General features: G+C 37.8%; 2 protein-coding genes and 1 pseudogene across 2 annotated transcripts in view; 2 read left to right on the top strand and 1 right to left on the bottom strand.

Annotated features, from left to right (window-relative positions):
* Positions 1-17: 17 nt before the first annotated feature.
* On the bottom strand, positions 18-3,133 carry LOC130236711 (serine/threonine-protein kinase pim-3-like; annotated as a pseudogene).
* A 5,740-nt stretch (positions 3,134-8,873) lies between these two features.
* On the top strand, positions 8,874-11,393 carry LOC130235864 (serine/threonine-protein kinase pim-2-like). Its single transcript, XM_056466376.1, has 6 exons — positions 8,874-9,261; positions 9,462-9,559; positions 9,660-9,710; positions 10,411-10,792; positions 10,876-11,052; positions 11,260-11,393. The coding sequence occupies exons 1-6, from the start codon at positions 8,874-8,876 to the stop codon at positions 11,391-11,393; spliced, it is 1,230 nt and encodes a 409-aa protein (XP_056322351.1).
* A 6,489-nt stretch (positions 11,394-17,882) lies between these two features.
* The window catches only part of tln1 (talin 1), a 213,123-nt gene continuing 203,022 nt past the window's right edge, over positions 17,883-27,983 (top strand). Inside the window, exon 1 of the mRNA XM_056466629.1 lies at positions 17,883-18,037. The gene's annotated coding sequence lies outside the window, so the exon portion shown is untranslated. The remainder of the gene's footprint in view (positions 18,038-27,983) is intronic.

Raw genomic sequence — 27,983 nt, 5'->3', positions numbered from 1 at the left:
GTACAAACAAATTCCCTTTAGTTGATCAGCAGACGTTCACAAACATCAACAGAAAGTTCCTTCTGTAACTCAAACCCACCTGTAAAGTATTTGTAGGCCGAGTGATTCAGCAGATCTCCACAGCCGAAGTCCAGCAGCTTGATGTCTTAAGACTCTGTGGTGATCAGCAGGTTCTCTGGCTTGACGCCCTGGTGCAGGACGCCGCGGCTCTCGCAGTGTTTCAGCACCGCGATCAGCTGCACCAGCACTTTCTTGGTCAGACGCTCGTCCAGACAGCCGTTCGCCTCACAGAAGCTCTGGAGATCTTGGCAAGGAGCTGGACGCTCCAGGATCAGGACGTAGCATCTGGGACGGTTAAACCAGCCCAGCAGCTGCAGGACACTGGGGCAGGCAGGAGCTGAGATGACGCAGGTCATTAATGCCACATCCAGCGGCAGCTGACCCTGACCGTCCTGCAGGACAAACTCTCCATTATATCCAGGACTGAATTAAACACGGCAAACACAACAGATTCACACCAAAACATACAACTTTCAGTCTCTCGGGGGTCCGGTGTTTCAACACAAACTTGATGGCCACCTGCAGACAGAAAAAGTCAGTCACACCTGCCTGACTGTTACACATGACATTTACTGACAGCAACATTTCTAAAGCAAGTCTAAATAAAGGAGGGAAGTAAATCTCTTACTGGCAGTCCATCAGACCTGCGGATCCCAGCAAACACAGAGCCGAATCCACCTCGTCCCAGCAGCGAGCCCTTCAGGTACAAGTCTGCAACAGAAGAGCACAAGAAATCAAGAAAACAGAGAAAACATACAGCAGTGTCTTCAATGACAAATCATTTCCTAACTGAGCCATAAGATCTGGAAGATGAGCTGTGCTGACCTCTGCGAGAGCGTTTGGCCGGTCTCCGGGAAGAGGTGGATGGCGTTTGCTGGATGCTGCTTTGCCTTTTCCTCTTGCTGTTCCTCTGGTCTGTCGATGCAGATTCAGCCAAATGTGAAAGCAGAGGAGCCAAATAACCAGGAAACTCAGCGGTGCCGACCCATGTGTCTGTGTCCAGAGCTGCTGTCTGGGTCAAAGCAGCACTCCTGGACAGGGGTGGACTTAATCAATAAGTGATGTAAGCAGCCGCGTAGGGCCCTGGGTAATTAGGGGGCCTCGACCAATGCCAAAAAGGCTATATTAATCATATAGCTCTTTTAAACATTTTTTAATCGCATGTTGTAAAATCTGTCTATAACCATTAAGATTTTTACGTTATTACTTCTTTTAATAACCAGGGGTCCCCCATGAATAATAGAATGTTCCGTCCGTACTGCACATGCCAGCCAGTGTTGCCAACTTACTGACTTTTCAGACCCTTCTAGTGCCAACTTTTTAAAAAAACGACTAGCAAAAGTTATTAGGTGTTACTGAAGATTTTTAGAGACTCTCGTGTGTCCCTGCTGTACAATTCCTAACGTTACTCTTCGTAACGAGCTGCTGTAATGCTGTCTGTCTCTCCCCCACCTCAGAGCACTCAAACGTGGCACAGTACCACACAGCCATCTCTCACACCTGCAGCATTGAGAGTAGGTCATTCCTCTGCATATTGACGGCAAATGTTTTAGCACCACGAGTGTGAGGTATTTCCCCGGTACAGTCAAACTCATCTGCTTCTCCTCTGTTTTAAATGTAATTATTTAAATGGACAGTGTATTACTTTCTTGCTGTTGTTCACAATCATAGAGATTTTAGTGACACCAGTCTGCCAGCGATAAGAGTAGAGTCAGGTAGAGCGTGCAGAAGTAACTATTTTGAAAACATTTGGGGAAAAAGTAGAAATACGACAAACAACAAAACGCAGCTTCCTCCGCGATCCTGTTGTCCGGCCGAAACACCCTGTCAGATGATGAGCGCTGTAAGATTTTCCAGTGAAACAACCGCCGATTACATATACATATATATACATATATATATACACACACACACACACACACACTTTTTAACCTGCAGTTTATTTTTCAAAAATGCTAGGGCCCTGGGTCTTGAAGCTGTGGCTTAAAGATACAGTAAATCGCACACAACGAACTCTATGGTCCGTGTACCATCCGTTCATCTGATTATTCCTTTTATTCTGAAAAAGGAAACACCAGAAAAACAGTAGGCACACAAAAAAACAAAATCTGTTATCCTGTTTTGAACTCAAAACGGAGAATTAAAACAAACAGAAAACAAAAACAAAATAACAATTCGTTTGATCAAAAAACGAACACCAAAGAAAACGAGATTTCAACGTGTGGGTGTGCACGAGACAGAGACACCCCTTTTTCTGCCGATTGGTCAATAGCTATGAGGCTGTAGGATTTAAATCAAACTTCGCTTATCAACTCATACATAAAACAGGTACATATATACCTATAAATTACTCGCATATACACCCACACTATTGGATGTTCAAAACAATATATGAAACTTGCGTATGCGTATGTAAGCAAATGTTTAATGAAATAATCAGAAAACAAGAACGCAAATAAAAACTGATTAAAGAAACTGTGTTTAAAATTAGTCTTCTCTCAGAAATCCTCGAACAGCTTCAGAAATCTCAGGATTCGCACAGGAATGCTCTGCAAAAGTCGCCTCGTCTCTCAAACAACAGATTGCTATGGGTTGGGTCAGGGGCAGACTTGGACAAAAGCACCTGTTTATAACAAGTTTAAACATACAGTAAAAACTAAATAAAAATAATCTGTGAATCTTGTAGAGTCTGTGTGCTGTCTGTTTATGCCATTTGTCTGCCTTTACTTATGTTAGGAATAACCTGTGAACGTGTATAGCGCACACACACACACCTTAACACACAAATGGACATGCAGCACTAGCAACACCTCAGCATACTTTTATTCACAAATAACTATACATGTCATTCTCCGCAGTGTTGTTCTTTATTGCCACTGTCTATATGTTGGCTTCTCCTTGTTTCTATGTCTGATTCTACATCTTCTCATCCGTATTAACTTCTTAATTATTAAGTAACTCTGCAATTTTAATGTTTGTACAGCTGTCTGTGATTATACTTGCTCCTCACTCTTGCCTGACTGTCATTGTGTCCATGCTTGTTGCTGGTCTCTGCAGTCACTTTGAGTGTCATCATTACTTGGAACATTGCTTATGCTAGGCTTTGCCTCATTCTTGTTTTGAATAAATATATGCTTATAAAACAATTATAGGTGACCTATTGACTAAATATTAATAATTATGACCGAACATACAGTTCAGTTCAAATGTAACTACGTAGCCATAATTACAATTATTGTCATGTGTTCACCTCTACTTTAGAGTTAATTACAAAACCAAAGTACAGTCTGAACTCCAAAAAAACAAACAAAAAGTGCTTTGGGGTAGCTCAAATAATGTGTCGGTGCTCTTTGGGCAAGGGATTTATCAAAACAAGCAACAAAAATCAGACCAAAGCACTCAAAAGATGTGGATAAAATATTAAAAAGTTATTAAAAATATTAATCGCGTGGCTAATCTTTTAAAAACCTTAAAGCTGCGGTCACACTAGAGTTTGTGTGTGCAAAATTCTGTCGTACTGCGCTGCGAAAAGGGGCGGGATTAAACAAGATGATTAGACATTAAAAAAAGCGAGCGATTGCTCCATGTTTTAAATTTCTGTCCAGAGAGGTCCTGTTTTTATCCTCGATTGGTCTCACGCAGTCAAGTGATGCGATTTCGCAAGTCAGAGTTCACCAAGCTTGAACTTTGCACCGCAGCGACCTGCGAAACTTGATGCATGACCCTGCGTTTCCGGTCTGACGCATTCGCGTGCGTATGAATGGAAGTCTATGGGAAGAAAAGTCAAGTGTGACAGCAGCTTGAAGCTACGGTCACACTGGGCTTTGTGTGTGCGAAATTCTGCCGTACAGCGCTGCGAAAAGGGGCGGGGTTCAACAAGATGATTAGACCTTTAAAAAGCGAGCGATTGCTCCATGTTTTAAATTTCTGTCCAGAGAGGTCATGTTTTGATCCTCGATTGGTCTCACGCAGTCAAGTGATGCGATTTTGCAGGTCAGAGTTCACCAAGCTTGAACTTTGCACCGCAACAACATGCGAAATTTGACGCATGACCCTGCGTTTCCGGTCTGACGCATTCGCGTGCGTATGAATGAACGTCTGTGGGAGGAAAAGTCAAGTGTGACAGCAGCTTAAAGCAACGATCACACTGGGCTTTGTGTGTGCGAAATTCTGTAGTACAGTGCTGCGAAAAGGGGCGGGGTTAAACAAGATGATTAGACCTTTAAAAAGCGAGCGATTGCTCCATGTTTTAAATTTCTGTCCAGAGAGGTCCTGTTTTGATCCTCGATTGGTCTCACGCAGTCAAGTGATGCGATTTCGCAGGTCAGAGTTCACCAAGCTTGAACTTTGCACCGCAGCGACCTGCGAAACTTGACGCATGACCTTGCGTTTCCGGTCTGACGCATTCGCGTGCGTATGAATGGAAGTTTATGGGAAGGAAAGTCAAGTGTGACAGCAGCTTAACAGTGAAACTCCAAACGCACCTGATCACTGTTACCCTGATGAAGGCAGCTCTCTGCCTAAACGCGTGGGTTTTTAAAAGATTAGCCATGTGAATTTATATTTTTTTCCACATCTTTCGAGTGCCTTGGACTGATTTTTGTTGCTTGTTACAGTGTGTAACTGTTTTGTTTTTCCTACCTCTACTATACTCCTCCCTGTCTCTGCTGGGTACACCGTAGCATCCTTTCTCACAACACTGGTATTGGCAGAACAGTCTCTGGCTGCACTGATTCCAGCAACATCCTAGGTTATAGCAGGGGCGTTGCTAGACATAAAGCACCCCCTTCCCAACACCCCCCCCCTATATATATATATATATATATATATATATATATATATATATATATATATATATATATATATATATATATATACACACACACTCTATATATATATATTTTAAAATATTTATTATATTCTCTGCGCACATGTGGAGATGCGTTAGTTTGCTTTTTGATTGCACTGCGTTGGTTCAGTTGCACATACAGAATAACGTCTTTATTTCGGAATTACCACTCTTAATAAATATACTTTGCATATGAAGTAAATCATATCTCAATGCATTTACTGGGGCACTGGAGTTTTTTACTGGGGCACGTGCCCCAGTAAATTGGGTCTAGTGACGCCCCTGCATTATAGGATGTAAAGATTGCAGCAAAATGTTTTCTAACTGACTGCTCTCAACATTGGAATACGCATTAATACAATTAAGTAATAACAGTATCACAAAAAGGAATAGAATATATAGCAAAAAAAAACCAGCAATATTTGTGTGTGTGTGTGTGTGTGTACCAGCAGATTTGTACATTTTTAATCCTTCATGATATATAGTTATTTGTGAATTAAAGTATGTTGAAGTGTTGTTATTGCTGCGCCTACATTTGTATGTAAAGATGTGTATGTGTGATACACATTCACAGGTTACAGGTCCTATCATAAGGGTTAATTTATCGTTAATTGGAGGCTATAGCTATAGGTTCTATTGCATGTTAGACTATACTGCTAGTTGCATTCAGCAGTCTGTATACCCTAAACCCCACGTTACCTGCTGATAATGACCTTGTAAAATGTACGGGAGTTCTATGCTAAGCTTAAAACTGTTAAACACCGTGTAGGTTACTGTCCAAAACTGTCAGAAGTAGCGTGAATGGTGTAAAAATGAATTAGTATATTTTAGTGTAATGACTTAGAAGTATATTTTCAATTTTCTTCTTACCTCCTCTACCGCGCTACAGTCCTCCGATGCATCAGCCGAATTTAAACCTTTCGAGAATAATCCAGGTAATTTTATGCATTTGGCAGCGTCTTTAGCGATTTTAGAGCCCATTTTTGCTTTCTCTTAGCTTTTCGGCCCATCTGACAATTAGCTTGTGTTGCACCTACTGTTTTTTTGACATTCTTGCCAGATTTTGATTAACGTTACGTCCGCGTAACCTCTGATTGGGTCGGATTAGGTCGGCCCATCTCAAAACCAGCCGGCCGACGTTTATTATTATTATTGTTTACATTTATTATTATTATTATTATTATTATTATTATTATTATTATTATTATTATTATAAGAGATAAAAGTTGCCTGCATGTAAAAACAATACATATAAAAAAAAACCTGACCGACCCACATTTTTTAAAAAAAATGGTCCGGCCCTTCTGGCATTTGTCAGATGGCCAATCCGCCCCTGGGTTGGGTTGTTTTATATGCAGCCAGAATTTATATCATAACACGCTAAACAAAACTTGACCGATCATAGCGCCATCTTGGATCACCCCGCGGCCTACGCCCCCGCTAATGACAAATAAATAGAACGAAAGAATGCCGTTACGTCACAGAACAGAATACAGTTCAGAATTTCCTCAGTGACAAACGAACGAGTACAGTGAACAGTGAGTTAATGACTTTAACGACTTGTTTTGCGTCTCAAATTGCGAATAATATGTCAGCTGTGTTTTTTACTCGAGTTAATACGATCACGACTGACTTTGTCAACGATAATAATCAGAGTGACATGATGGCTTCTCCTACACCTCCTACCATGATGAGAAGCCCAACAGGTGAGATGAGAGTTTACAAAAACGGTGTATTCCCACATATTGTTTAATAATACAGTAAATTATTCAGTAAAAAGTAAAATAATAATAATATATCGCCATGTAAGGTTATTAGGGTACAGACCTAAGAGGCAAATATGCAACATCTCTTCATTGTAATGTGTTTTTTGTGTGTTTAGTTATGGTTTTGTATATATTTGTGACTAAGCCCTGCTGTCGTTTTATGTATTGACATTCTGGCTTTTAAGTTTTTCCTTTGCACTCAACAGAAATTGTGCCTTGTTAACGTTACTTGGCATTTTCTATTACTTTAATTGAAATCCTATGTGTAGACCTACACAGTAATTTTCTTAGTTTTTGATGGTGTGGAGGAATATTTGTTATACTTAAGCAAACTGAGTGAGAATATTATATTTAAATCTTGATTTGTTTAGGCAGGGATGAATTAATACAATGAAGTTGGTTTTAAATTCACACATTCTGACTTTCTCCTTAATAATATAATAACAGAAAAATATTGTTTCAAATTCTAAATGGGCAAATCATATTAACAGCCAATGACTGTCATCGTACAAGATTGTTTAGTCACTTAAATAGTGCTAATGTTGATTTGAATTCATACTTGCATGCGATTTCAGACCCAGTATTCAAATTAGCATGGTAAACAATATATATGGACCGTTAAATGAACAAATGTGCAAATATAAATCCAACTTTACCTCAATATTAATAAATGTCTAAAGCTCTGTTTCTGTAACTGAAGTTCCAGTTGTGGTGGAGAAGTGGCATTTAAACATTTTCTATTATAATTGTACATTTATTATTGTTGTTTCTTTTGTGTGATTGTCTTTTATATTTCCAATTTATAAAAGTGTGTTTATATTAAACCTGTGGTTAAAGAGGTTTCTAATGTTTTCCTGTTCATTTCGATTCTTTTAGAAAACCCAGAGAAAGGAAGGAAAGGGAAAAGAGCCTCTGCTTTCTTTAAGAGAGCATGGAAGGCTGCAAAGCGCCCTTTCCTTTGCTGTGACCGGAACAGAGTGGTCCCCTTTGAACCACAATCAGATATCGATGATTTCGAGCATCTGCCTGTTCCAGGTCCCTCCAGGACCCTCGCAGCACATGCAGACCTTGAGCCGGTGTGGCAGCCAGGCCAGGTCTGTGAAGATCCTCAGCCGTTGAGTGTTCCGGGCCCCTTCAGCATCAAGCAAACAGCAGATGTGGCGAATGCAGATCCGGCCCGTCCTGAGTCCTCAACGGCCCTCACAGGTCATGTTGAACCTGAGCAGATGCGTCCGCCAGTCCAGGTCTGCGACTGTCTCGAGTCGTTGGCTGTTCCAGGATCATCCGGGATCAAGCCAACGACCATCGCAGATCATGTTGACACAGAGCAGATGCGTTCGCCAGTCCAGATCTGTGAAGACCCTCAGCCGTTGAGTGTTCCGGGCCCCTCCAGGATCAAGCAAACAGCAGATCCGGCCCGTCCTGAGTCCTCAACGGCCATCAAAGGTCATGTTGATACTGAGCTGTTGTGTCTGCCAGGCCAGATCTGGGAAGATCCGCAGCCAATCAGTGTCCATGGCCCCTCCAATATTACAAAAATGACGGATGCAGATTCGGCCTGTCCTGAGTCGCCTCCGTCTGTTCAAGACCCCTCTAAAATTGATGGGATTGATGGTGAGTCCTCCTGAATTTGGTTCATTTTAGTTCTGCCATCTGTTATTTTCAAGCTTTGTTGTTTTTAACTTATAAATCAGACAGTGTCAGTTGTTGAACTATTGGTTGTGTATAATTAATACAGTGCTAAACATATATGAGTACACCCCCCACAAATCTCTCATTTAAATTAATATTTTCTATAGGATGTTTTACAATATTATATTTGTGCGTGTACATTAGTTTAGTCAGTACTGAAGCCAAATCTGGAGCTTATCTAACAAAATAATTACAATAATGGTTCAAAAATTAGTAGCCCAAATTTATATGTTAGGGGAAAATATTAAATAAAATTTTCAAAATTAGCAAAACTCTAAGAGAAACTAAAAATATAGTCAATTTTGTTGAAATGTTGATGTTTGTAATTGTTTTTTTGCAATATTTTGCATGACTGTAAATGTGTTATCTTTCCATTTTTAAAGATGTTCTGTGACTAAAATATTATTTTAATAAATAAATCTGTTTAATTAATCTGTTTTGTTCAAATGCACCAATATATATTACCCATATTCACAGAGAAATGGATAAAGACATTCATTTTCAAAATGGGGTGTACAGCATATATGAATATGCTGAGCACTGTAGCTGCAGCTCTGTTCATGGAGATGTTTCTGTTTGTTTTCTTCATTTTAGAAAAACCCAAGAAAGGAAGGAAAGGCAAAAGAGTCTCTGCTTTCTTTAAGAGAGTATGGAAGGCTGCAAAGCGCCATTTCCTGTGCTGTGACACAGATATAGTCCAGCATCTTACACCACAGCCTGAGCCAGAGCCCGAGCCAGAGTCAGAGCCCGAGCCCGAGCTGGAAGATAAAGCGGACTCTGAGGCAGTGCCAGTTGAAGTTACGCCTGAAAACGCAGAACTAGCTGACCCTGAGTCAGTATGTCTGCCAGGCCAGGTTCCTGAGGAGCCTAAAAAGGCTTCTGGGCTCACTTTTGGTAAGTTATCACTTCCTTCTATTTTCTGTAATTCATAATTAATATAAATTAGTAATCAATTTACTCCTGCGATTCTGATAGAAGTTACTGCTTTTAGCTCATTGCATTAGATCCAGATTCAAAGGATAGAAGTCATTTATTTGATCCGTTTCACACCAGACAATCCAAGTAAATCTCCCTGCTCTTTTTCTATTTTTCAGGATCTATGGTGTCTCTTTTTGAAGTGAAAGACCTAATTGGAGAAGGAAGTTTTGGCAAGGTGTATCTGGGATCTCACGTATTTAATGAGAGATTAAAGGTAGGGAACTATTTTTTAAATTCAGTCAACATTTTCCTCCTGATTATTAAATATAAATAATTTGTTGGCTTTAATTTCACTTGTTGTTGTTTTTCCGCAGGTTGCCCTGAAGTGGATCAAGAAGCGTGAACAGGACCGTTATCTTGACATTGTAAGTTGAATAATTCACACAACAGTGAAAATGTGCTGACCATTTACTCATGCTTCACTTGTCCCGTACCTGTCTGGACCACTTTAAACTGAACTCAAAAGCAGATATGTTGGAAACAGGTAGCCACTGACTTCCATTGTAGAAAAAGAAAATGCTTATGAAGTCAATGCTTACTGGGTTTCAACATTCTTCAAAATGTCTTCTTTTGTGTTCAGCAGAAGAAATAAACCCAGAGAGAAGTTTTGAACACATGAATGTAGGGCTGTGGAATTAATTAAAATTCATTTAACATTAATGGAGATAAAGATGATCATTGCGTCATATCCCGGCCCCTTGTAAAGCAGTCTGCATTCATTTCTACACAAAGCTCAGTTTCACGTGGAAATCAGTGAAATCATGTAGCGTGACTTTTGCAGCATGGGATGTGCTTGATTTATTAGAGTGTATATGATTCATTCATGTCTTCAATAGTGCTTAAGAGAGCTTGTGCTGTTGTGTGCATGTGCTCAGCCTCAGAGACGGACAGAACACACACATGTAGAGTCCTCTTAGCTTAAACTGCATGACTAAATGCTCAAATACAAGCAAAAATGTGTCAAAACATGAAGCTTAGTGATTATTTACTTCGTGACAAGTTTCTGTTACTGTACTTTGTGTCATTCTGCTTTGGTAATATCTTTGAAATCTGTTTTTTTTCTAGGATGGTCATTCCACACCTGTGCTTGCAGAAGTGGCAATGATGCTTAGACTGATGAATGCCCCAACTTGTCCCAGCATCATCACATTACACCACTGGATTGAGAATGAGAACGACTTCGTTCTCATTCTGGAGTACCCAGAGTCATGCCAGAACTTGGCTTATTATGTCAGACGTACATTGGACATTGAGGAAAGCCAAGCACGCCGGTTAATGCGTCAGTTGGTACAAGGTGTCAAGTTCTGCGCTGAGCGTGGAGTTTTCCATGGCGATATACACCCGGGGAACATCCTGGTGACTCAACCCCGATTAGAGCTCAAATTGATTGACTTTGGTTGTGCTCGGCCAATTACCAGCGAGCCTTTCAAAAGCAGTGATTATCGAGGTGAGTTGGCATTTTGTGTTCGTTTCTTTGGTCACAGTATTGTCTTATGAAATGACTGAATTCTGAAACTGTCTCTCTTACAGGAGCCATATTTTACAGACCACCTGAGGTTTTAAGGGATCCCACATTCTTTCCTAACCCGGCATACGTCTGGACATTAGGCATCATCCTGTATGAAATATTGCATGGACGATTGGCCTTTTGCACCACACATTCGATAATCATTGGAGACCTTCAGACAGACCTCACCTTATCTTCAGGTAAGCAGACACCTCTAAACAATCTCAGCCTCAGTGACAGAATAAAATATGTCAGTCACAAGTAAAAAGGATTAAATATAATGGTTACAGGCACTGTAGATATTAAAGTCATTGAATTGTGGATGTTTTGTAATTTGATGTAGTAAGATTTAAACACCTTCATGAATACATGCAGACATATTTCACACTCTCTGTGACACTTTTCAGAATGCCTGGACCTGATTTCCCAGTGTTTGATCCGTAATCCAGAGAAGCGGATACAGTTACATCAGGTTGAAGAGCACCGGTGGTTCAATCCAAAGAGCCCAAATCCTGTGCAGCAGCTAGACAAGAGGAGGTAGAGGAACACACCGAGCACAAAACTACATCTACATTCTTTCTTTGCTTCATGCTATTCCTGTTGTTTTCTCTTCTGCTCTTTTTAGAGCTCCAAGTTTTATTTGACAGCCCTTCATATTCTGCTTTAATAACTTTGTGTTATTTCTGATTGTTTTTCTTCATTTTAGAAAAAACTAAAGAAGCGAGGAAGAGGAGAGCACCATTTGCAGAAATTTCATTAAAGGGACACTTTACCCAGAAATTCAGTTATTAGTTACTATGTAATTCTAAACCCACAAGACCTTACTTTCCTTCAGTGTCAGTTCAGGACGTGTGTTGATGAGAGCTCTGTCCTGTAAACACGACACACATACAGTGCAGTCCAGTACTTCTGAAGTCATTAGTTTTGTTTTAATCTTTTTGTGTTTTTCTTTCTGCATAAAAGAAGTTTCGGTTCAAAATGACAGCTGTAGCTCCAAACCCCTGACACCTTTCTTCATCTTCAGAAAACAAATGAAAATATTTGACATGAAATCAAATCATCAAACCATGAGAGCTCTGTCCTGCACTGTATGTGTGTCCACTGCTGACGTTTACCTCAGATGTGTCCACGTTTTGTTTAAATCAGAGGAAGTCGCGCAGGCCTCTGGGTTAAACGTCAGCAGTGTGACACACATACAGTGCACTGGGCTCTTATGAACGTGTGGTTTAAGGGTCAGAGAGCTCTCAGATTTCATCTAAAATGTTTTAATTTCTCAATATGAACTGAATATGAACTAAGGACATGAGGTGAGCAATTAATGACAATAATGGTAATTAAATACTGCAGCTCTGCACAAGAAGTTTGGCCATAGGAGAAATGGTCGTGCCCAACTGAGCCTGGTTTCTCTCGAGGTTTTTTCCTTCACTTTAGTCAATTGGTGAAGTTTTGTTCCTCGCCACTGTCGCCGCTGGCTTGCTTGGTTTGGGACTTGTGGAGCTGCGCATCAATGGGTTTGCTCTTCAGTGTTTGGACTTTCAGCAGTGAAAAATAAACCACACTGAACTGAACTGAACTTCAACTCTGAAAACTGGACTGACACAGTTTCAATGTTCTTCTATGTTAAGCTGCTTTGACACAATCCACATTGTAAAAGCGCTATAGAAATGAAAATGAATTGAACTGAATTAATGACAAAACTCCATTAGGAAGTCCAGTGCTGTCACAGTTTTCTCCTCTAAAGTGTCATCAAAGATCTGCTCAACTATTTTCTACCTCATAAATGAATCTGGTGTTCTGTCATAAGAGAGACTGATTGTTTTATAATTAAGTGTTCATAATTGTTTTATAATGAATTGTTTTGTAATGAATTGCTTTTGTATATTGTTGGCTAATAATTCAAATAAAATCCTGTGAATCAAACTGAAGCTCTGATCATCATTTCTGTGAGTTTTCTAAATGACTCTTTACTCAATTAAAGAGATAGTTCTCCCTAAACTATTTACTCAAGTGGTTCCACACCTATACGTTTCTTTCCTCTGTTGAACACTAAAGAAGATACTCTGAAGAAATCTGAAAATCTGTAACCATTGATGTCCATAGTAGGAAAACAAATACAATGGAAGTCAATAGTTACAGGATTCCAGCATTTTTTAAAATACCTCATTTTGTGTATAACAAAAGAAACTCATAGTAAGGGCTGAGTAAAAGATGACAGAATATTCATTATTGGGTGAAGGAATCTCTTTAATAAACCAGTAGTGCCATATACTTTGTTTACTATGTTTAACACCGATTTGTGGAGTCTGTTTAGCCAAATAGAACCACAGAGAAGGTTTTACTATTAGACAATATGTTGTTTTACATTACAATATCATATACTAATACAACAAATAGTGTACTGGACTAATCTTTTATTTAAACAGCAAAGTTTCAGTCTGGACATTGTTAAACTGTAGACTCAAACGACTAACAGTACATTAAACAAAATAAAATCTCAAATCACAAACTGAAAATAAAAGTATAAATGTGTGTGATTGGACTCCAGTGTGCATTGAAGCTTTTCTTCACGGTTAAAATGGTGAGTGAACATCACACAAGTGAACACTGTCAGATCTGTTGTTCATATATATTTCCTCCCTGGTACAGTCAAGATTGCAGACCACCCTTTGAGACTCCAAATTGTTCAAACGTTGACAATCTGAGTTTAAAGCTCAGTTTAGGCTTGAGGATTGGAACTGAGAACCATTACTCTAAGGGAAGTTCCTGAATACTTTTTAGATGCCTTAGGAGGGGCTTGTTGGGTTCAGTGAACAGTTCTATAAAAAACTTGTATTTTTGTTAATGTGAAGAGCATTTTAAAAATCTAAAACGCATTTTTTCCACAATAAATAACTTATTATGAAATTGAATGTTTCCATTGATGTTTAACAAAATTAAACAATATAATACTACACTGTGTAACATTAGAAAAAGAAAAGCTACAAAAAAAAGTTAATGTTTTAAATGTTTATTTACATTGTTTTACGGCTTTTATACCTGTGATTTTAATATACTTTCTTTAATTTTTATTTTATTTTTTCAAAAAGAGATGTGAGATGTATATGTTTGTACATATTTCATTATTATTTCATAATAAAAGGGAAATATGTCCAGCCTGAGCACCCGCATGAGAACTTATAATTAATTAGTTATAATCAGAGATGTATAAAGTACTAAAGACCCAGACTTAAGTAAAAGTACAAGTACTCTATCAAAAAGTGACTTGAGTAGAAGTAAAAGTGCTCTTTAAGCACCATACTTAAGTGGAAGTACTAAAGTATTCAACATTTTTTGTACTTAAGTATTGCAAGTAGTTTATTTCAAAATTTACTACTCAAGTACTGAAAGTAAAAGTAGAAGTATTGTGTAATGTAGTTATTAAAGAATGCAGTCAAAAGACATCATATTGTTTTGTTTATTTTAAATATCTTTTTTGGGGGCACGTCATTAAGCAGAACGAAAAGAAACATGACTTACAATACTGTTTTTCTCTCACGCTTGAACCACAGATCTGACAAATTATAACAGCTTTAACACACACCTTTCAAAGTTGTGTGTCACAAAAACAGTCCATAATCCACTCAAAACGCTATTGAAACCCATTTTCGGAGCACAAATTACTGGTTGTAAACGCTGTAAACGAACGTTCTAATTCACTTGATTTTGATTTTATTGTAAAAAAAAAGAAAACGTGTATATTACTGTGTTAAATGAAAATCTGAAATATTTTATGGCTTATGGCTATGATTTAGTATTCAAAAATGTTTCATTTTGATTATGTTTTAATTAAATTGGTCTTAAACTTCATATTTTTCATATTTTATAGTATATTTATTCATTCTGGTACTTTTACCATAAACTAACATCTCAACCATTTGGTAGAGGCTGATATTTTAGAAATTATGGGATGTGTTGGGGGAAAATGTATTGATTGTGTTAACTAGCGACATTAGGAGTTAAGAAATGCAATAAATAAAAAAATTCTATTGGTTTTTTTCTTGGTGTGACAGTTAAATGGTTACTTGTAATAAAATTGTGTCCTTTAATACAGCAGTAATATATATAAACTGTACCCTTAATTTGACCCGCTCAAAGAAAACACTCTTTCTGAATGTATCAAACAAAACTCATGCACAGAAGACAGCATGAGCATTTATAGCAAATAAACTAATGTAAATATTCTCCCACCTGCTTTTTAAACGCTGACAGGCGAGGTCTTACACCCCTTTGATTGGTTATTGTCTTCACCTTCTCAACAGAAAGGGCTGCTATCGGCTTTAGAAATGAAAGCGTTGTTCACTGATGGCGGGAAGAACAGCCGCGGTTACAGTCTATGTATGTATAATACGCGGTTATCACAGGTAATCTATAATAGACACAGTGGAGAAAACTTGCACCTCATACACGCCCAGGTCTGGATCCACAAGTATCGCTTTAACAGCCAAGAGGAGATGAAACTCCTTCTGTTACCTCACAAACAGGCCAGCGGGTCAAATGTCCAAAGTGAGAGGCAGAGATGGAGTCTCACAACATTTCTCTGTAGTAGTGAAATAGCGGCTCGTGTGCTGTGCCGCCTTCACTCACCCTCGCGCCTCCGTCCTTCGCCATAGTATTGCGACACCGCACATAGGAGATAAATGACGTCAGTATATTTTGACACCTCTAGTAACGAGTAACGATGCAGCTCATAAAAAATCTATCGGAGTAAAAGTATTAAACTCATCGAAAATATGTACTTAAGTAAAAGTGGAAGTAGGAGAAAAAAACAATACTCCAGTAAAGTACAGATACTGCCTTTTAGTACTTAAGTACAGTAGTGAAGTAGTTCTACTTCGTTACTATACATCTCTGGTTATAATCCTAAATAATTCCTAAAAAATTTAATTCTAATCCTAATTTTTGTAACCAGATCTACCCCGGTAATCTACTCTGCTGCATGCCTGATATACTTAATTACAAATTGAAACATTGTTTGTATCCATTTCCTGTTCATTCTTAAGGTGTGACAGAAGTAAATGCTTGACTTGAGTTTTATAACAGACAAGCATTAAAACTGCTTAACAAGCACTTTTTGGCAAATCTGTTCCATAGGATTTATGCCTTTTCCAATTGATTTCTTTTTTCAGTTACTGAACTCCTGAAATACAGTATATGGGTGATTTATTTATTTATTTATTTTTATTAAAAGAAATGTTGAGTTATATTGAGATAATTGTTAAATCTAAAACATCTGAGAGACAAGCAATGAATACCAGAGGAACTCACCTCCAAAAACTGAAAAGTTGTTGCTAGAAGGGATTCAAGTACGGTCATAAATTAACGATAATTATTTAGATTATTTATTAAATTACCCATTAAAAAGTGTGTTATTTAACGCAAACTTCTACCCAAGCTCAAACCTACCCCTCACAGTAACGTAAAAATAATAATTGTTGAACTGATCACAAAAATGATGCTGTATTGATGTGCGCATGCCTGAATCGAGTGTAAACAACATGTCGAACACAAGATGGTGCTGTATTCACAACGCATTGTTTCATCTAATCCAAACGAATACATGACAAATTATTCGACTGAAAAATGACGAGGACCTCTTTTAATTCTCTTTAAGACTACTTAAAGAGAATTACTTATTATAGACTACTTATTGTAGAATTAACTACACTTAGAATTATTATAGAAATTACTACTTATTATAGAATTATATATATATATATATATATTAGTATTTTTTATGCAAGAAAGAACATTACAAAGAACAAAGAGACAAAAAGGATTACATAAATAAAATTCCAGCAAATTAAACAAGTTTAAGTGATTTACACAAAGAAAGATTTTTACATGCAATATAATTGTTAGATTTTTTTAAAGAGTTCACATATAAATAAAAATCCTTTCTGAAAATAAACAAGTAAGGGTGTTTCTTTGAAAATTGATTCTGATTCTGATTACAGTAAGTGCACTCACAAAATAAAGGATTTAGTGATTCATCATATTGATTACAAAATGAGCATTTAGGGGAAGTATTGTTATTAAATTTAGCTAGTTTCGTATTTAATGGGGAGCAATTATGAATGATTTTTATTGATACTTTAACAGCTTTATTAGATAAAAAGATTTTTTTCCAAAGAAGCATATATATATATATATATATATATATATATATATATATATATATATATATATATATATATATAGACAGACAGATAGACCATTTCAATGTGGTCATGTCATTGGTCCATAAACATTTCCTGCTTGTTATCAAACTATTTCATAACTGCTGTTACAAGGTAATTCAATCCCAACTTAATGTTAATACAGCTATCATAACATTATTTATCAATATGTGGCTCTATTTGGATTCTCGGAAGCTATAGAAATTAAAAATGTAAAACAGGAAGTTCGTTGGCACCATTGTTATTGTTTACATCCCTTAAAATGGTCTATATATAAATACTATAAGTACTATAGTACTATAACCAAAAATATATCAACTAAACTTGTTTAAATGTAAATTACATATGTTACATTAGGACTTTAGACATTAAACACTACTAAATTAATTAAAAGAAATGTATAAAATTATATCTAACTAATTTGAGAGGACAGAAGTGCCTTTTTTTAATTAAATGCTTGAAAAACATTAACAACAACAATCCATGGGGTTTTCAGTAATTTATTCCAAGACAAGTGCCAAGTCCTTCATTAAAGTGCTTGTTATTAGTATTGCTTTTAAGTTTGTTGATCTCTCATTGGACTCAAAATACATTTTCATTTCGATTTTAAATTTATAAAAAAAAAAGGTTACACTTACAAAACTTGCTTTTGTGATTATGAAATTTGGCCAATCAAAAAAATAAGGTTTATGAAATAAGTATTATTTCCCTTTTCACATTCATGGAAACCAAAGATAGCATTCTTATATGAAGTGCCAGCAGACCTGCGTCTGTTGTTGTGAGCGTGCATGCGTGCGCGCTCTCGTAGGGTGGAGTTTAACACACCGCCTCAAAGCAACGGTGCAGAAATCACTTCTGACATTACATACCAGCATTTACTCAACAGGAACTTTCTGCTGGGGGACAGGGATTGTTAATATACTGGATATTGTCCTAAGGTGGACAGCAAGTGATCGAAGAAACCTGAGAGGTAAGAACTGAAACTAAATCGCGTTTACAATTTAACACACTTGAGCTAAAGCTACTAAACTTTTTCAAGGGTGGGAAGTTTCCTTCCGATGCGAAGATACTGATATGATCTTCATTAAAGTTATGCCGAACAATACAACAATGAATCCCTTTGTGTTGAATTGAGGTGTAGAGAAACGTTTTATTTTGACGGTTATTCCAAAAGACGTTATGAATAAGATTTAGAGACGACAGCAGCACATTAAAAGTTAACTTTTTTTTCCTCCGAGAGTCTCAGACGAATTTGCTGAAAAGTTAACGGAAGAACTGGAACTTGCTTTTTAACTTTTACCTTTAAAAGCGGCCATTTTTAATAACAGTTCGGTAATTTGCTTACTTTAAAGTGACTTGTTGTGATGGCCTACAGCTTTGTAAACTCTGAAGTGTAGCAGGCACACGTCACGGAAGGAATGAAGCCCCTGTGATACTGTACTTAACTGTAAGAAGTTGAGAGAAAAACGCGGCCTACACTGCAAACGATCATAACCGAGCGTTATTGTTTACTCAGCAGTCCAGATGGAGTGTTATCACTTTATGTTTTTACCCTGAGTGCATCACGCATACACACCTAGAGGCTCCAAATATGTCGAAACAAATGTCAAATTAACGTTATTCCTCATGCTGGAAGATCTAACAGTGTAGTGTGGTTTGTAGAAGTGATAGCTAAGCAAAGTCAGTTGCTTCTGTCTGATTGGGTTGAGTCAGTTGCTTTCTGTCTTTTCTCTTTTTTTTTTGCATTGTGTGTGATGTGAAGTGCTTTGATAGAGGAAGTTTGTGCTGCAGGAATATGCGCCCTCAGGGATGTCATAACTGAGCTCAGATCGGGTGTGGTGGGAGACATGAAACTTGCAGAAAGAAACCGTTTGCATGAGATTACTGAAGTTGTTCTACACTTAATACTGGAATGGAGATCATTGGGAGATGCTGCATTGGTTCCAGTTGAGTTGGCTTGTGGTCTTGAGCAGCAGTGGGTCGTTAGGAGGTGCTTGAAAGAGCATTCAGTTCAATCATGTCTCATGAGACATCAGAGTTCATATTTAAATGATCATTGGCAAAGTGGATGGGAAATAAATGGGTTAAATGTGTTCTTTGTAACCGTAAACAAAAGCTTTTACAGCATTTGTGCGTCTATTTAAAAAGATACACATAACATAAAAATGTCAGTCATTTATTGTCAAATGTAATAATATCATATTCAGATGTTTTTCTGCTTTCACTGACGTATTTTTCGTTACCAGCATCAGATCTGATGACAACTACCAAAAGTTCATTCATTTTGTGGATGTTTTTCCTTTTAAATTACAGAGTGTTTAAAATAATGCCTCTGATTTTGTTTATTTTTGGTTTTGTGTGTGTGTTATGTTTACACACGATACAAAACAATCTGTTATCCAGGCCAATAGAGTATATGCCAAAGTATGCTAAAGGACTTTTAATTTGTCAGCAAGCTAGGTTAAGCGCTTCCGGTGAACTGTATGCCATTGAAAAATTGGCGCGTTTAAGGTCTGTTTTCTTTAAAATCAGCGATCTCCACTGGCTGAGTAATATCCGATATAAAGTGGGTCTCCGGTTGTACAAGAAGCACTGCATTAAATTACATTCCCCCCCACCATGTCTTTAAAATATGAACATTTATTTTACATTTATTTTGAAAGCTGTTTGGACAGAACTGTGTGTACACTGTAAAACCTAAAAAGTTAGGGTAACTCAAACCGTTTGAGGAAACCAATTGCAACAAACCATTTCTGTTCAAAAACAAATCCTAATAAGTACTGTGAACTTACTCCATTTGAGTAAACGAAGCAATTTGAGCACAGTAAAACCCAATAAATGAAGAGAACTCAAACCAACTGAGTACTGTAAAACCCAATAAGTTATGGCAACTCAAACCGTTTGAGGAAGCCAATTGCTACAAACCATTTGAGTTAAAAAACTAATCTATGTGAGCACTGTGAACCTTCTCCATTTAAGCTGAAGTAATGAGGTATTTAATTAACTCATTACCTTCAACACTGAGTTTAAAACAATTTTTACATGAGTAGAATTAACTTTCTGTAAATTTTGAGTTAACTACACTCTTTTCATTTGATAAAGTTGACTGTTGGGTTTTACAGTGTAGGAAAAGTGTGCCCACAGTCATATTGGGGTGATAGAAACACAGTAAGTCTCTTTTAAAAAAAAAAAAATTATCTGATGTTAAAATAGGATCCAGATCCCTCCCATTTTGAGGCCCACCGCAACATGACATAGGAGTGTGGTTTTCCCGCCCACAGAATTGATTGACAGATCTCCAAAGTAACATGTATAATCATATCCACAAGACAGGACGTGTGCAAAGGAACTGGGATTAAAAGATCTGTTCAGCTCTCTGTGATCATCTGCACCGCAATAATGGATTTTACAAGTTTAAAACATTTTTAAAACAGTACATGTTTGTAATAAATACTAGTGTTGGGCGATATACTAAATTTTCACCCCCCTGTGAGATCGCGGATACACGATACTATCGCAGGGGCGCGCAGCAGTTTTATGTTTGTGTGTATATATATATATATATATATATATATATATATATATATATATATATATATATATATTTTTTTTTTTTTTATATTTAACCATATCTAAACATATTTATTAATCTTTCAGCTGATTTTTAAACTTATTTAATAACCTACTGAATTTGCATTACGTTTGATCTTGGATAGTAATTCAAACCAATGCAAATCACCATGCTCTTTCAGCTAAATAGGTGCTGAGACCAAAATTATTTCAAACAAGACTTGATAATACAGTGCGGCGCGGGACAAGATTTGATTGTGACTTCGGGTTCATGCCGTTATCCTCAGCCCACGGGACTGCCGCAAAATGTATATAATATACATAGATGAAAGCAAATTAAATGATTTTTATCTACGCACGGAATAAACAAGGATGCATTAAGGGCCTTTCAGACGGGTGGCCGATGGGGCACTCGCCCCCGCACATGACTGTGCTTTCCATGTTTTTGTTCAGTTCAGCGCGGCGCAGCTTCAGGTTTGATCATCACAAACGTAATCCTCAACAATGTCACATTTGTATTTGCTTAGATGTAACACAATGTTGCGCTTGGCATATGTGTTTATTGTTTTCTGATAAGAGTTTCAGTTTAGACATCGCTGCTGCGAGTCGGCAATAGCCTATTGCTCTAATATTAAATAGCCTTTTTGACCTGAAACTTTTCACTGAGCTCAGTAAAATGTTCTTTGAGAAGTTATGAATGATCTGTTAAATAAATCTTTAATGTCAAAATAAATGGTAAAACACAGATTGTAATTTAATTTAATATAGGCTAGTTTAAATAAATAAATAATATATATTTTAGTAGCCTATATAAATGAATATAGGTCTAACATATTTTTAAATTAAATTAAATAGGTTATTTCTGAAAAATGCTCATGTCCGTGTTTATCATTCCATCGAATTAAACACAAATAAGACAAGTATGTATATTCCGTGTATTTGAAGGAGCAGTCAATGCATGCACTGAAAAAAATAGGCAATAGGCTACCTTAAAACTTAAATAGGCAATTAATAACGGATATAAAAGATAAATAGCTTTTTTGTGAAAGCAAGAGAGAATCTTGCTATATAGTGCTGTTATAAAGGAGTCTCAAATGACCAATGACCGCAACACGTTTTATTCCAGAACATTTAAGCTGGTTTAAGAATTCTTTCATTTTCTTTTTCAGTTGTTTAATTTTTAAAAATCATTTTATTTAACTTGTTTGTTAATTAAATCCAGTTTTGTTACTTAGCCTATTATTTTTATGCAAAAAAGTTGCAAACTAATTTGCTATGAGATGTGGCTGTGCCCTCACGTGCAGCTCGCTCTTCAACTGCTGCTGCTGAGACAGAGAGAGAGCGCAAGAGAGCAATCGAAATAATTCATTATGTTCGGTGTCAGTCAAGTGATGTTGATGTGAACAGCTGAACCTGTCAAATTATTTTTAATAATTTGTATATTATTAATGATGATGATAAAATGAATAGTATTATTATTTTTAATTCAATAATGCAATTAAAACATGTAATAGGACTACATTAATGCGAAATGAGCTAAACATCGTCTTTAAAATCGTCATAGGTCTTAGCACTCTGCGATATCTTTGCCTATCGTCGATACACGATACCATCGTCTATCGGCACAACCCTAATAAATACAATAAAATTGCTATGTAATTCATCAGCACAGCCGCATGTCAGTACAATTATAAAAGATGATTCTTCAATAACGGTTCGTGGACGTAAATCAGGTTTTTTTCGTACATTAACATAACAGATATCCATACAGCAGTGGATATTAACATGTATCCTGTCACATTTGTCGTGCAAAAACAGTGCAAAGCTATGCGTGCGTGCTAACTTTATAACGATACTTTGTGTGACTCATTGTTGCAGAAAGGCTTGAATTAACTCCACAACAAATACATCAAATAACTGCTGGGAAACTTCTTACTGTAGTAAGGGAGATCTGCTTCAATCTTGTCTGTCACTGTGCTGTTTATCTACATGAGATGCAACAAGAAAAGGCTACATGCATCAAAGCAATAGTGAGCGATCTCAGTTGCTCAGACACGCACGTGGGAATGGTCGGCAGGGAGAACCAGCTCATTTGCATTACAGGCACAGGCAACAAAAACAGCTACAATATTATAACAGCTCAAATTTCCAATATTCTGAAAGGTATAATAAATAATCTGATGGGTGTTTTGAGCTGAAACTTTACAGACACATTGTGGAGACACAAAAGACTCATATTAAATCTTGAAAAAGAAGTAAATTAGCTGCCCTTTAACACAGCCCAATTGAGGTAAATGAGAGATATTTGAAAAGTATGAATGTATGTATGTATTAGAGCTGCACAATTCTGGCTAAAATGAGAATTTTTTTTTTTTTTTTGCTTAAAATAAAGATCACGATTTTCTCACGATTCTGTAGATGTAAAATAAAGCTTAATTTAGGTCGGTAATTATTATTGTTTTTTTCTCAAACATATGGTAAAATAACAATAAAAATATTATGTGTAGGTCTACTGGTTTCTATAATTAATTCTTTTTTTAATAATAATTTTTTCGGGGTTTTCACCTTTATTTGACAGGACAGTAGAGAGTATTGACAGGAAAGCGTGGGGAGCAGAGAGAGGGGAAGGATCAGCATAGGACCACGAGGCGGGAATCGAACTCGGGTCGCCGTGAGCACCTGAGTGCATGTGTCGACGCACCAACCACTACACCACTGGCGCCGACCTATAATTAATTCTATTCTACTTATAATAATTCTGATGTTGAATTATGTTTGAGATATAGGCCTATGCTTGCAATCTGTCATTGACAACATTATTAGATCATTTAATTCACTGGTAAATTCAACATTATATTGGCTAGAGTAGTTATACTGACACTGTAAACATTTATTTTCACGCACAACTGTGTGTTCGCTATGAAAGTAAAAACATATTAAAGAGCCCATATCATGGGTTTTTGAAAATGACCTTCCATGTAGTGTGTAACACAGCTGTAAGTGAAGTGAAATATCCAGCTAAGGCTTAAAGAGCCCATATTATACATGAAATAGGGTCATATTTAGGTTGTAAGTGTCTCCAACAACAGTCTAATATGCATGCAAGGTCAAAAAACACTTTCATGGTCTTATAATCTGCATTTATTTTTACCTAATTATCCCAGCGACTCCCATATGAATCGTTCAGCGATTCATTTGTTCCCAAACCCCTCCTCAGCGCGAAGCTAATCTGCGCTGATTGGACCGATGACAGCCTGCTGCGATTGGTCGACACGGACAAGGCTTCAGCGCGAGAGTGAAATGCCCAGCTGCTAATCTACAATATAAAAGTAGTCACAGTGCATACACGCTTCATAGTGGATTTTGGCTGCCAGTGGGTGAATGTAAATACAGACGATGGACTAGAAAATACTGACGACTAACTATTTTATTGAGCAAAAAGTCCAAGAACTGGCGAGGAGGTCACAGTCTTCTTGCTCTTTTCACACACGCACACACACACACACACACACACACACACACACACACACACGCACACGCACACACAGGGCCTGCGCGTCCATAGAGGACCGGCTGAATAGAGAGGGCGCGGCTCTCAGTTATATCCGCGCGTTACACACACGAGGAGACACACACACACACACAGAGGGCCGGCGCATCCATAGAGGAGCGGCGCTCAGTTATATCCGCGAATACCCGTGCGTTACACACACGAGGAGACACAGACACACACACACACAGGGCCGGCGCGTCCATAGAGGAGCGCCGCTCAGTTATATCCGTGAATACCCGTGCGTTACACACACGAGGAGACACAGACACACACACACACAGGGCCGGCGCGTCCATAGAGGAGCGGCGCTCAGTTATATCCGCGAATACCCGTGCGTTACACACACGAGGAGACAATAATATTGAGCTGAAATATTTTGAAACTTGTCCGTTGCATGTGTGTAAACAGCTGACGATCCGTAATCAAAGCGGCACGCGTCGCGTTTTCAACGTGGCTTTACACGCGATATGAGAATATAAAGAGTTAACCTGATACAGTACACGCAGTTACAAGTAACAAAACACAACTAAATACATAATTTGCAAGCTAGAATAAACGAGGCAATAATTTTAATCGCACGTACTTACACTGGTGAAATGGGGGTAAAAACTGATCCATGATGCACTGATCCATGTTCTGACAGTCTATACTGATCCTTCCTTTAACAAACTGAAGAAGTCTTCTTTGAAAGCATATAGTTTTCAGAAGCACTCAGAACTGCTCAAGGCTGGGCTAAATTGCTGATGTTTCATCTTTGATTAGACTGTCAATAATATCCATCTGCACAGCGTGACTTCATTCGACCGGTGTCTGTGTGTGTCTCTGTGTGTGTGTGAGACTTTTTTTTCTGTTAGTGGGCGGGGCCGCAGGTTTCAAATCTCCCGGGTTTGCGCGCCCAACTACTTGTTTTTCGTAGCTGCGTCATCGCGAAACACCTAATGACTCGTTATCAAGACGACTCGTTTGAAGCACTATGAGTCGACTCTTTTATAGATGAATCAATAGTTTTAAACACTGTACACTTACAGATTTAAGCCTTAGCTGGATATTTCACTTCACTTAGAGCTATGTTACACACTACATGGAAGGGCATTTTCAAAAACCCATAATATGGGCTCTTTAAATCTGTAAGTGTACCGTGTTTAAAACTGTTGATTCATCTATAAAAGAGTCGACTCATAGTGCTTCAAATGAGTCGTCTTGATAACGAGTCATTAGATGTTTCATGATGATGCGACTACGAAACACAAGCCCTTCCCAGTAGTTGCGCGTGCAAACCCGGGAGATTTGAAACCTGCGGCCCCACCCACTAACACAGAAAAAAAGCCACACACGCACAGGGCGGACCCGTTTTCTCACTACACCGGTCAAATGAAGTCACGCTGTGCTCCGATGGATGTTATTGACAGTCTCTACTTAAAAATGAAACTGTCAAGAGTCAGTGGTTGAGGTTTATTTTTGCAAAAATACCTCAGCATTATAGCCCAGCCTTGTGCAGTGCTTCTGGAAACTACATGCTTACAAAGAACACTTCATCGGCCTTTTGTTAAAGGAAGGATCAGAAAAGACTACTGATGAACTATGTCAGAACATGGATCAGTGCATCATGGATCAGTTTCTTCCCCCATTTCACAAGTGTAAGTACGTGCGATTTTAAAATTGTTGCCTCGTTTACACTAGCTTGCAAATTATGTATTTAGTTTTGTTACTTGTAACTGCGTGTACTGTATCAGGTTAACTCTTTATATTATCATATCGTGTGTAAAGCCACGTTGGCTGGCAGCCAAAATCCACACCTTACACTATAAAGCGTGTATGCACTGACTACTAATTAGCTGCTGGGCATTTCACTTTGTCTTGGGATGAAGGCTGTCAGTGGCGACCAATCGCAGCAGGCGGTCATCGGTCCAATCAGTGCAGATTAGCTTCAAGCTAAGGAGGGATTTGGGAACAAATGAATCACCGAACGATTCATATGGGAGTCGCTGGGATAATTAGGTAAAAATAAATGCAGATTATAAGACCATGAATTCGTTTTTTTACCTTGCATGCATATTAGACTGTTGTTGGAGACCCTTACAATCAAAATATGACCCTATTTCATGTACAATAGGGGCTCATATTAGCTTGTCGCAATCATAACTCTAAAATGCGATATGATCATTTAAATGATGTGTACGCTTTCGGTTTTATTTTCACTGCTAAGTGCTGTTCATACTTCCCGCACGGCTCTCAAATGATCACTCTGTGCCACGTAGACGTGCGCCCATCTATCATTAATAGGTTGCGCGCCCGCCCTCTCTGTGATAACAGCTCACAGTCAGCAGCTCACGTCACGTGTGATTTCCCGGCCGCGAATACATCATTATATGAAGACAAAAATGACATTTTTAGGTGAATTATACCTTATAAATACAGTATGTGACTCTTTCAACATCATTTGGCGGGGTCCATGTTGCTGAGCAATGTATGTGAAACAAAGAAAAGACTCATGCAGCCGCCTTTGCTTCTCTCCTGAACTTGAAAATATGATTGGCAGAATCGTAGAAATGCTGGATTAAGATCGTCTAGGGGGTCGAATCGAGATCGCGATCTTTTTTCAAATAATTGTGCAGCTCTAGTATGTATGTATGTATGTATGTATTGTAAGTTTACTTTATGCAGTCATGTCATACTTCATGCTTCATGTAGTATGATGTTGTAAGAATATGGAGCTACTTAGGGTAGAAAACACCTTATAAGCTTAGGAGCTAAGTTTGTCATTTCCAATGGAGGCGCTCGACTTGCACGACACGCACATTGGGGTGATGTCCCCATGATGCACACGCATTTTCCAGGTACACCTTGTTGAAAAACACCTGAACTTTTTAGAAAGCTGCGAATGCACCTCGATTCATGCAAGTAGAACTAACCAATCTGTTTTACACTTTGAATGGAATATACACATTTCAGTAATAACGGCAAACTAATTACCTCAGACAAACAGCTCATCCAAACACTGCAGTGCTTTTTACGGTTCTCCATAAACTTGCATCGGAGCTACAGCAATGGTTTCTCCATTTGTAATCCTCTGAGAACACGCTTGATGGTCGCCTAGTTACTACAGACGCCAGGGGAGTGCGAGCCCAAGGCGCATTGAAAATGGAATGAAGGAATACAGTCTAAAGGAAACCACACGCTTGTCACTTTAGCCAGGTCAGAATAACAACACATATGAAAATGAGTGTCATATAGCAGCAGTGATGAGATTGTAAATAAAAAAGGATGTAAGGACGTCGCCAAAGTGGCTTTTTGGAATATTTTCTTGTGCAACCCAGCCACTAGCTGCCCATCTGAAAGAGTTTTTAGCATAGGGGTAATGTAGTCATTCACCTTCACAATTTGTAATGTTGCAATATGTATTTGAATAATGAAGGGTAGTTCCTTTACTTGAAAGCTCTGATTTGATTATCATCATTTGCTTTGCTTACAGAGTTTAAGGTTCACTGTATCATTATTATTGACACCTTACAGATGTTGATCTAACTTAAAGTTTGCTTTGATTGTTCAGCGTTTACACTTTATCATTGCAAACTCTTTGTAACATTTTATTTGTCAACTTTAAGAGTCTCTTTAACACTTATGTTTAATTTAATTATAAAGAGATGAAATATTTTGTTTAAATATTTTTGTTTTTGACTATTAAAACTATTTGCCTTGGTAATGTTGGTAAATAAAAATAAAGTGGTTAAATAAAAAAAAATCCTAATATTCCTAAAATGATTGTTAAAAACTATTCAATAATTATAAATAT

The sequence above is a fragment of the Danio aesculapii genome, chromosome 10 (assembly GCF_903798145.1).
Source record: "Danio aesculapii chromosome 10, fDanAes4.1, whole genome shotgun sequence".
NCBI classification, from domain to species: Eukaryota; Metazoa; Chordata; class Actinopteri; order Cypriniformes; family Danionidae; genus Danio; species Danio aesculapii.
The sequence above is the reverse complement of the archived record's forward strand: the minus strand, read 5'-3'. Positions and strand labels throughout refer to the sequence as shown.